The 11692-nt window shown below is 30.1% G+C and overlaps 2 protein-coding genes and 1 long non-coding RNA gene across 4 annotated transcripts; 1 reads left to right on the top strand and 2 right to left on the bottom strand.

Annotated features, from left to right (window-relative positions):
• Positions 1 to 2391: 2391 nt before the first annotated feature.
• LOC128388541 (uncharacterized) lies at positions 2392 to 6561 on the bottom strand. Of its 2 annotated transcripts, XR_008325291.1 has the most exons (5): positions 6199 to 6561; positions 6022 to 6112; positions 4424 to 5913; positions 3712 to 4260; positions 2392 to 3287 (listed from the first exon to the last, which is right to left on the bottom strand). It is a non-coding gene; the product is annotated as an uncharacterized LOC128388541 (long non-coding RNA). The 2 variants fall into 2 exon arrangements; XR_008325290.1 differs by having other exon boundaries at positions 2392 to 4260.
• A 1910-nt stretch (positions 6562 to 8471) lies between these two features.
• LOC128388553 (UMP-CMP kinase 2-like) lies at positions 8472 to 10064 on the top strand. The gene is made up of 2 exons (XM_053347964.1): positions 8472 to 8875; positions 8988 to 10064. The coding sequence occupies exons 1-2, from the start codon at positions 8792 to 8794 to the stop codon at positions 9540 to 9542; spliced, it is 639 nt and encodes a 212-aa protein (XP_053203939.1). The 5' UTR covers positions 8472 to 8791; the 3' UTR covers positions 9543 to 10064.
• On the bottom strand, positions 10030 to 11615 carry LOC128388554 (uncharacterized protein YfbL-like). The gene is given in 5 exon segments (XM_053347966.1): positions 10030 to 10298; positions 10376 to 10655; positions 10731 to 10828; positions 10831 to 11397; positions 11459 to 11615. Coding segments are annotated over 5 exon segments (1155 nt in total). The 5' UTR covers positions 11532 to 11615; the 3' UTR covers positions 10030 to 10161.
• Positions 11616 to 11692: the final 77 nt, after the last annotated feature.

The following is an 11692-nucleotide window of genomic DNA, read 5'->3' as shown; positions in this document are numbered from 1 at the left end:
CTCTCCAAATGTACAAATTTTACCATCGAAAGAAAATGTTTACAATTAAAGTTTACGATTTATACCAAAAGAAGAAGACATTTGATTAATAATGATCATCGAACTGGATTTTGATTCTGTAAAGTTCTCAATGTTATCTAAGTGTAAAGGTAATTGTAACAATTTAAGAATCTAAATTCACGAATGAGAAAATTTTCTCAAAGGTAAATCATTACAATGGTTCATTAGGCTTTCGTTAGTTTAACAGTTTAAAAGATTTATTGTCATTGTAACAATTTAATCAGACTCGATTCTGAAGTGAACAAAAAAATCACCAAGAATATCAGTAATCAGATATGATCAAGATAATTTACAATTACTTTGATAATGTTTATCCGAAACACTTATTATTATTTTGATAACAATTATCTTTTCACTTGAATAATCAACTGATAGGATTAAAAGGGAGATTAAAGGATTAGCTGTAATTGGGAAATAATAATCAATTGGATTGTAATCTTTTTCTTTATTTGTTGTCATTACTTTTTAAATCAATAAATTGTTGATTCTGAAATTCATATATGATTGATAAGTACATGATATGTATGAGTCGAATGATTTGAAAGGAATTATGAAAAACGAATTTCATATTTTCTAATATATTGGAATATAATTCGGTGGGGAAATTTGAATGAGTGATTTTTGTCCTTGTCGAGAGAATATCGATTCGTACTGATCAACTTACCAACTGTCCAAAAATTTGGACAGTTCGAGATTAGAAGCGAAATCAGAAATCGAAATGACATTTAACAATTACATTGTTATTTTCTTGTAATGTTTAACTAGATACAAGGGATAGAAAAGGATATCAGGTAACACAAAATGAAACGTTGTCATAGAAAATGTTAATTATCGTTGATTGTAATTCATTTTATCATAATCTTCCATTGATTGATTACTAATCACATGTAATCTGATAATATACAATTAATTTTATTCCAACTAATTACAAGAATTAACGAGATAAAAATAGTTACTCGTAAATAGCAAAACAAGTTAAAGAAAAAAAGTTGCAAACATGTGATTAGTTTTTTTCTATTATAATTATTAGCAATTAACTTTAGTATCTCTGGTTAATTGTCCATGATTAAGATTCGTCGATTTTGTAATGACCAAAGGATCGAAACACAAATTATCAGAATAAAATTTCCATACTCATTGATTCCCTTTCGAGTTTCAATCATATCGAAATGTTCTAATTCGACCTGAATGTCTTTATTTACTATTACGATCTTTGTGTAACTTTCAATTAGTTTTACGTTCAATTACCATGAAATTGTCAAGATAATCATCTCTTGATTATCCACAATTATTTTCATTGATAAATACACTTTCAACATACTGAGTATTCATCTAATTGATGATAATGTTTTTGTCGCAGAAAAAAAATGATATTGTTATAAATGTTGTTCCACTAATTAGATGAATATATTTCTAACTTAATTAACTTTGCAAATTCATTAGAAACCATAATAATTATGATACACAAATAGATACATGGATTGTTGATGTTTTTCAACGATCGATTAATTCAATTGTAATAATGTTACTATTGAAATGATACCCAACAAGAAATTCATATTAACAAACCAAATTAGATGGAAACAACAATTAGCATCAGAATGATGATTATCATTTGTATTGTTTTTTCACAATCATCAGGGAATTAATTTTCCAATGTTTACCTTTACATTGCTTATTTGGTTGTTGAAACAATTTGAATTGTTACCTAAGTCAACTTGGTGAATAATTAACATCAATCAAGAAGATTAAGCTTATGGAAATGGATTAAGATTAGTAATTGTGTGTTGTAATCATGTGCTAAGTGTTAATTGTGATACAAACAGTTGATTGTTTACTTTATGTTGAGTTAATCAATGGAAGAGTCAATTAATTGTGTTTCTGTGCTTCTATCCATTGATTTGTCTGTACACCTTGAAGGTAAATCAACTTACTGGATAGAAGTTTTTTCTTCTTCTTTTCTCTTAATCATCATCATCATCATCTCGACGACATTGATGATAAACAAAAAGAGGAAAAGGATAAGTTGATTGGGAGGCTTATTGAAAATCTCAAGGAAAAATAGACAATCTTGTTAACAAGAAAGCTTTTAACTGAGAGGAAAATGTAAGAGGTGGGAAATAGTGGAGAGGAAAAATTTAAGGTGTCGAATCAAGTAAACTAGTGATTTAATTTACTCTGAGGATGAAGATGAAGATGAAGATGAAGATGCCTGCAAGGTACAAGGAAAGTATAACGTTAATGAAGTTAGAATATCAAAGTGAAATCAATGTGATAACAATTAGCTAACTGTTAATAGATTATAATATGTGAGGAAAGATAATTATTTGCATCTTAAGAGGAATAATAATGAATTTCAATAAGTTTTAAGAAGAAGAATGAAAAATTATTCAACTTATCGTCAAGATGATAAAAGATTAAGACGATTTTTCAAAATGATGGAAATGAATTGTTATACTTTTGGATTATCTTTTCTTTGGAGTTAATATTTACCTGGTATCAATTTAAGGAGCAAAATTGACAATTTAAGTTTATATGTTAAACTAACAAGAGGATCAATTTTATCTCAAGATTTGAAATATTATCATCATCATCCTTTTCCTTTTGTCATCTTCTCCCTTCAATCTAAAAGGTAAAGGTTTTCTCCATGAAGGTGGCAAGTGGAAGGAAAAGAATGACGATGATGATGATGATGATCAGTGTGGAGAAGATAATATTGATGATGAGAAGAAGATGAAGATGAAAAAAGTAAAGAAGATTAACCTGCCGTTATTTTTATTCTTCTCTATTTACTTCATCTCTTCTCTCTCTCTCTCTCTCTCATCATTATCATTCCTCATTCTCCATCCTCATCCTTCTAGAGGGATTTAAAAAGTCCAATGGGATCAACAAGCAAAATCCTTATTTCGATAACATCTCCATGGATATTTGTCATCTTCTCACTCCTATTATCATCTCCTTCTCCTGATAATGTATCAATATGATCAAGTTTTATTTGTCTGTTGAAGTTGTTTCAATAATTTCATCGTTTCATTCAGTTGAATATATTGAATCTCATGTTCAAGTTTAAATGGCGATTGAATTATTTGTTGTGTTGTTATTATTGTTGTCGATGTTGTTGATAAGCTTAGTCGAGTTAAGAATCCATTTGATGGCGACAACAACATGAGATAAAGTTGTTAACATTTTGCTGATTCGAGTCACATAGCAAAATAATATTATATTTACTAAGGTAGAGTGAGAGAGAGAGAGAAAGGTAAAGATGATGATGATGATCGTGAGTGATGATAAAGAGAGAAAAGGAAGATTGAATGAATGAAATGATAAAGGAAATCACTCAAAATTGATTTTACTCTTTTCTTCATTGAAGAATAAAAAAAAATAAAATAACAGAGATAAAAGTTGAGAAAAGAAAGAGAAAGATGATGATGATGATGAAAGGAAAGAAAGAGAAAACCAATGAATAGCAAATATTTTGCTTCGCTTCATTGTTATCTGATTTCTCTACATGGAAGAGAAGGTAATTCAACAGTCCGATCGATATTTTTACCATGACTTTTCCTCCCTCATGTTATATCATCTTCACTTCTTTCTATTTTTCTCTCTCTCTTCCTCTTTCTTTTTTTCTTTCATTCGAATATCTCTTTTTACTTCTTCCTCCTTCTCGGCTGCTTCTTCATTCCATATATTCCCAATTCTGTTGTTTGACTTTTCATGGTTCCTCTTATTTTCTTTCCTCTGCTTCTTTCACTATTAAGGTGTGTTGATTTATCACTACATGACTTCCGGGCCTTGGTTTCCATAAAGAAATAACCTTTTTGATTCTCGAGCCTTGTATCTTTCCACCTTCCAGTATCACCTCCTCTTCGTGAAATGTAAATTTCAAGGCAATTTGAAATAACAGTAAATCCTCACATGGATAATAAACATCATGAATGATGATTATGAGGAATTAATGAAGATCTTCAATTGAATAACAGGCAATAAGCAATTGCAATCCAATCTCTTGATATGTTCAGTAAAAATCTCATTTCTCATGTTGAAATAACTGTAAACAGTTTTTTTTGCATAAATCGTCATCATGTTTGGATACATTTGTCATCCTCATCTTCCTCCTGTTCCTCATCCATGGAAACAGCAAATTTGTATCTTCTTTCAATGATTCTGTAGACTGATAGTTGAGAAGTTGAAATGAAAAATCTGTGAAAGAGAAGATGATGAGAGAGAGAGAGAGAGAGAGAGAGAGAGAGAGAGAGACCAAAATGAAATGTTATGTTGATGGAAGATAAAAGATGATAAAAAAAGAAATGAAATAAAATCTGTTTCGCTTTTTTCTCATTCTCAATTCCTCCGGAAAGATTACCTTAGGAATAAAATATATATTCGATATATTTTCTTCCATGAAACTTTTCAATATTAAAAAGTGCAACAAGAATTATATATATTACATGGGAAGATAAATTCTTCCATCTCTTGTCTTGGAAGCATTTTTTTCTTCATCTTCCTTTTCATCCTCTTGAGCCTCTTTTTTTGTGATGGAGAGAGAGAGAGAAAAGGATAACAAGCAATTCCACATGAATATATACACAGAATATACTCAATTTCCAGGGTAATTACTATCTTTTTCTTTAGGTATTCCAAGAATTATTCCCTGTTCACATATTATCTTCTTCCTCCATCTTTTTTTTCTCGTAATATCTTTCGAATCACATGGATTGAAACGCTCAGCTCTGAATCTAAAGGAGTGGGTATGGGTGGGTGAAGTGTAGGGAATAATAATAAGCAAATATAAGTGAGAATGTGTTTAAATTGTGTTAGAAAACAATGTTACTTATAAACCTCATTGATGTTGTGTTGACATGTGACAGAATCAGTATCATCATTCAGGGAGATAAAAGAAGATGATGAAGAAGAAAAAATTACAAAGATAAACATGGAACTTTTTTTCTTTCTTTCAGGTGATGATGATGATAAAGATAATGGTGAAGATGAGGTAAGATTTTTTCTCCATTCTTCTTAAAAGACATTATCAACTCCATGTTGATCAACTTGTTCTTTGCTTCTACTTCCTGAATATCCTCTTCCTCTTCCAGGCAGCATCTTTGTTCATCATCATCATCATCATCTCTTCATCTTATTCAATGAGATTTTTTTTCTCATTGTGAAGATATTAGGTTGTCAATTTTTTCTCCTCTTCTTCCTCATGAAATTGAAGGTGGATAAGTTTCGATATGAGGAAAGAATGAGAAGAAAAATGATAAAAGAATTTACTCCAATTTCAAGACACGATTCATGGCTCAACAATTCTCAATGGACTTGGATGATTCTCTCTCTCTCATCATCATCTTTTCCCACCCCATGGATATAATAATAACATGGATATTTTAAAACCCAAAGGCTTTAATCATGCTTCATGGTTCCTCTCCTTTGTCTCCATCTCCATCTTCTTACATCCCCATGGTGATGTCACTTTTTTCATGGCGAATTCATGTTCAGTCCTCTGATGGACTTGATCCATTTTCCACTGACCATTACAGCTCCATTGTCTTTGAAACCATCACCAAGTCACCAATGGTTATTTACCTTAGATTGAATTGAACGAAAATCAAACTTAAATCAATGGATTATTTTAACATTTCCATTGACTCAATTCTAAACTTTCACCTCCAATGTGAATGTATTTGAATTTCTTTCTCGATCCCAATCTTTTTCGACTTTTTTTCTCAATTCATTTTGTGTAAACCGTTGAACCGATTAAATCGTTTTCCAGGTTAAATCTTCCCTTCTCTTGGAATCCAAATCATTCTATTATTTAATTCAATATATACATGGAACTATTTGTGACTTTTGATCCTGAAAAAGAATAGAAAAAAAATCAAGAGAAAGAAAAGAAAGAGAAATTGAATAATTGAAGTTTCCTTTTTTTTCACCAGAAAAGAGAAAGAAATTGTAAATACTTACCATTAATCACTTAACCATTTCACCGGTTAAATTAGGAGAATTAACCAGCTCATGGTACCGAATGGATTCCACTAATGATTACAATCAAATTCTGGTAGAAAACAAATAGTTAAATATATAAACATTACAATAATTACAATCTAATTGATGGAACGAAAATTCAAAATAAATGGTTACCTTTAATTGGAGACAAAAGCCTAAGAGTATAGATGAGTTTGTTTTTTATTTCTTTTCTCTATCCAATTAAATTGTTACAATTTAATATTCTTTTCACTAATAATGAGATACATTTAACAATCACTTTAGGGAATTGGGTTGATCAAAATGGAAAAAAAATTAAATTCAAATTATTAAGCCTGAAGCAATTAACTAATCAATGAGAGGTTTGGACAACTTGTTTTCGTTATGTTGTTGTTGTTGTTTTCCTCTGCAATTGATGAACATAAATATTGGCACTTAATTTGATTAGAAATAAAATAAATTATGTCAACAATTTATTGTGAAAACAATCAGTGAATTATATCATTCGGATCCAATCATTAATCATAATTAGCGGTTAGTTTAAGTCAATTTGGATTCTGTTTGCTCATCAATAAAACCAACAAGTCGAGTTAATAAATTGATTTCAGTTCATTTCTTGATTAACTAATTGCTATCGAATTCATATTCTGGTGATTAAATCAATAAAAATTTCGTAAAAGTTTAATTGTGAGAATTGTTTAAGAGAGGAAGAGAGAAAGAGTTGTAATTGTTTTCGAAACTTTTGATTTCTCTTTTTGTTTCGATTCTATTTTTTTAGGAATTTGTTTCTTTTTTATTTCTATCATCAGAATTTAGTACAAATTCATGTAATGATAAATTCCAACAGAGAAAAATAATGATAATAATAATAACAGAATTTAATGACTTCTGAAATTAATGGTTTTCTTTTCTTTGACTGGTAAATAATGAGAATTGACTCTTGATTCATTTTCCACTGATCATCAAACTAAATGTTTTGATTCGTTTCCTTCTCAATGAATTTATCATGACAAGAAAGAGAAAGAGAGAAAAAACAACATGAAAATGATTCGAGTAAATTACAAACCTTCTAATGGATTAGCTAATTGTCACCAATAATCAGTGAGCTAATTAGTCTAACGGTAATTCATTCGGATAAATTAACAACATGGGAAGAGAAAGAGAAAACTCTCAACTTGATTAACTGAATTAACTTGTGATACTTTTAGAATTTTCTTTTTCCACCTCCACTTCCATTTCCCACTTCCACCTTTTCCTCCTCCTCCTCCTCCATGTATTCATCGAGGAGGATTAACCTTTTTACATGGAAAATGTTGATTTTCGTGGAATTGTTTCATTTGCTTCAATAAGTTCATCGAATTAATCATTTCTTTCATCAGAATTCATACAAGTGAACAATTAACTGGTTATATTTTCATTCGTATCAAAAATCCTTCGCGTTAATTGTTGCAAAGTGATTAAAACCTAATCTAAATGTTAACAGATCACAACAACAATCAAATGTAATCATTTCTGATACGATAATTAAGCTAATTATTTACTTTGTCTCTTCATGTTTTTGTATATTAACAATATGCTATTGATTACTTAGACTTAATCATCATCACAAGAGTTTAAATTAATTGTAACATGATAATGATTGATATTAATTCCAGCTCATTGGAGCTGAAATTTTGCTTTCTTATCTTTATAATTCAGGATTAATATTATACAACAATTAGGAATCATTTCCTTAATGGTTGTGTTAATTTATCTCAGTAAAGTCTTAATGAAAAAATGATTTACAATCAATTCTAATTTCATATTCAATCAATAGCTCAGGACTGGAATTGATTACAGGCCAATTAATTTATATTTCGATAGCAATTAGATGATGAAAAGAAAATGAAAAATCAAATCTACCTCATTCTCTCTTAAAGTTTACAAGATTTACAATTAAAAATCATCGACAATTAATTACCTTGTATTCAATTTCTTAGAATTGAATTGATATCCAACATTTAAATCCAATTGAAAATTAATCATTCTGTCAGTGAACTTTCAACACAATCATTATAATAATAGATTCTTAATGATAATTATCACTTTTCGTATGAAACGATTCGTTAATTGTAATTAACTTTTAATTTCTCTCATTGAGTAGCAATTAAGGAAACATGAAAATTGAAAATTCCAACAAAAGTGAAATAATCTGATTTTCTATTTTCAATCATTAACTTTTCTCATTATCAAAAAGGGTTATTAACCTTGGAATAAATTGTTAATCATGTTCTTTATTTCTTTAATTATGGAAAATCAAAAAGTATTATTAATTTAATTGCGAACAAAAATGTAACTGGTCTAACTTGTTTTTCGAACGCTTGTCGGCGCCACTTGCAGAATGTTCGTCACTTTGTTTGGTTTCCATGGAAACACTTAAATGTGAATTTATGTTTGTGTTGATAATTTTGTGATTCTCTCTCTCTTCTTACCTTGATAATCAAGGTTTAATTAATTTTGTACATTTATCATCACAATTATCATCACCATCATCGTCATCAATTTCGTATTATTCATCTTGAGAGGTTTCCTTTGACTCCTGTTTTCCATCGCCATCATAATCATCAGTCTGTTGGATTTTTTTTTATTCCTTCCAATTGATTGAAGTAACTTAACATAATTTATTTATTGTTTTTCGTTAATTCTCCTTAGATTTTTACTAATCTAATTATATTTAAACAAACTGAATCGAATAATAACTAAATTTATCATGTCAACAATTAAACCTAAAGTTGTTTTTGTCCTTGGACCTCCTGGTTCAGGAAAAGGAACTCAATGTTCAAAGATTGTTAAGGTTTGTTCAAATTTAATCTTCTATTCACAAGTGAATCTCTTTTCTTTTCTTAATGATTTGGTTTGTAATTTGGAGTAATTTCACTAATTGTTGTTTTGTTGTTTTAAAATAGGAATTTGGGTTTGTTCACCTTTCAGCCGGTGATTTACTTCGTGCAGAAATGTCAGCCGATGGATCTGAATTTGGAGAGTTAATATCCAATCATATAAAAAATGGAACCATTGTACCAGTTGAAATAACTTGTTCTCTCTTGGAGAAAGCTATGATTAAACACTGTTCTCAGGCAAATGGATCAATGACTGATGGTGATGTTGCCGGTGATGCGATTAAATTTGATGGTAACTTTTTGATTGACGGTTTTCCTCGTAGCGAAAATAATCTTGAAGGTTGGAAGAAAGAGATGACTGGTAAAGTGGAGGAAAAATTTGTTCTCTTCTTTGATTGTCCCCAAGAAATAGCCATACAAAGATGTCTTAAACGAGGACAAGCCGGTTCTGGTCGATCGGATGATAATGAGGAAAGTCTTAAGAAAAGATTGAACACTTACCACAATGATACACTTCCAATCATCAAATATTACGAAACATTGGGACTTGTTCGTCGGATTAATGCTTCTCCTTGGCCAAATGAAGTTTATCAAGAAGTTAGAAAATGTTTCCTTGAGTGATTAACACAATCACAATTTAAAATTATTCTCTCGCTCTCTTCACCGCAATTCCTTTCAAAGTTAATCAGACTTTTCTTCATTATAATTAATATTTTTTCGTAACTTCTTCAATTCTGTCAACCCGAACATGTTTAGACTCCATAGTTGATTATCACAATTCTCTCCCTCTCTATCTTCCTCTAATTATTTAATTCGCTTGATTATATTTCCTTTCTTACCTCTTCTCCTTGGCATGTTACAGTTTCTCTCAAACATAATTCTCACCTTTTTTTGATCAAAGTTTTGATAATCTTCACGTTTTCTCCTCTCGAATAATTGATTTAACTCTCTCCCCCTCACTAATTCCTCTTATCCTCTTATCCCAATTACCTGAAAATTTGATTACTGTATTCCCGAGACAATTCAATTAAGAATAACTTTTCAACTTGAGAGTCAAAACAAAAATCTAAGTCTACAAATAGTATTACAAAAATAATTACAATACTACTTTCCTTTTGTATTAAACTTTTGTTGCTATTTAATTGTTCACAAATTGATCCACCATATTGATTCAGTTAAAAAAATCAATTACATTGAAAAATAAACAGCCAACCAGTTGAACCAATTGGTTCCAATATAATTATTGACTCAACGAGATAATTGTTGAATATAAAGTGTTAGTAATATGAGTGAGCCAGAATAAATTATCATCGTTAATTAGTCTCTGATCGTCACAGGCTCGATGGTAACATTGACTCATGATTCCTCTGAAATTACCTGTAAATTGGGACAAAAAAATTAGACAATTAAATCAGCAATTACAATGAAAACATGAGGAATAACAATTTACTGACCAGTATCTGTGAGGAAAATAGCAGGAAGTTGTTGATTGTAAGAATTAAAATCATGGAACCAGAAATTAGCATGATCACTTCTGAGAAATTGACCAATTAAATCAGTCGTTGTTGGTAATTGAACAGGGAAAACCTTAAATCTACCCTGATGATCAACTTGTTTCCATGATTTAGTAAAACTTTGAGTTAATTGTGAATCAATTGATTGACGAGCAATTAAAGTTAAAAAGTCGCCCTTGTAATCATTTTCCTTGATCAAATCTGCTACTTCTGGGGCAATCTAAATGTAAATAGAGCAACAATTAAATCAGAAATGATATAATTACCCTGACTATGGACAGGAAACATTAATTACTAATTACCAAATTAACTTCTTGGGAAAAGATTGAGATCCAATTGTTGAATTGTAATATAAAATTGTATCCATGATGAAGGCTCCTTGGAATGATGATTTTTAGCAATCAATTCGTGAGGAATTAAATGTTGATTAACGAATAAATCACTTCCAGTGTAATCATATTCCTCGAAATCAAAGGCCACAAACATGATTGAATTAATTGGTCGATACGATTGACTGGTCATCTTATTGGACACAAGTCGCAGGACCTCAAGTAGAACCGCTAATCCAGAGCCGTTGTCATTAACTCCTGGAGTGATATCGTTTGGACCATTCAAATAGGTGTCATAATGAGCGCCGATTAAAATCAAATTGTCGTCACTTTGATTACGACGAGTTCCAGCAATTAAGCCGATTATGTTGGAGCCTTTCACATTTACCTCACCTGGTTGATCATATGTTTGAATTACTAATTCATCGGTATATTTTTTCATCTCATTGATTAAAAATTTTCTAGTTGCTTCCTTGTTAACTGGATTAACTAAGTGATTCCGTGATTGATTAAATTGCGTGGTTAATAGACATTTTAATCGGTCAATTGAAGCTCCGTCAATCAATTTGTTTCCGTTGATCAGTGGTTTCAACTTTGAATTTGTTGGCGAGTTGTTTTGATTAGGAAAATTGTCTAAGGGAAATAAATTTATTATCATTAAATTTTTCTCATTAAACTGAATTGAAAAACTTACCATGGTCACAATTAGCACAATTAACGGACACAAGTCCCAATAAAAGTAAACCAACAATTCGGATTGACTTCATGTTAATTAGTTTTTTGTTCAACTGTTTATTAACTAGTTGATTCCTTTACAAGTTCAACTCACTATTTATCTGTTTGATTGAAGTTAATTGCTGATTATTTGATTGTGACAACAATGATTTACGATTTGGTTTAAATTGTTCTGTTTCTTATGATCTATTGT

This window comes from Panonychus citri, unplaced genomic scaffold, assembly GCF_014898815.1.
Source record: "Panonychus citri isolate SS breed McGregor unplaced genomic scaffold, ASM1489881v1 Contig00100, whole genome shotgun sequence".
NCBI lineage: Eukaryota > Metazoa > Arthropoda > Arachnida > Trombidiformes > Tetranychidae > Panonychus > Panonychus citri.
This window is presented reverse-complemented; position numbering and strand designations above follow the sequence as displayed.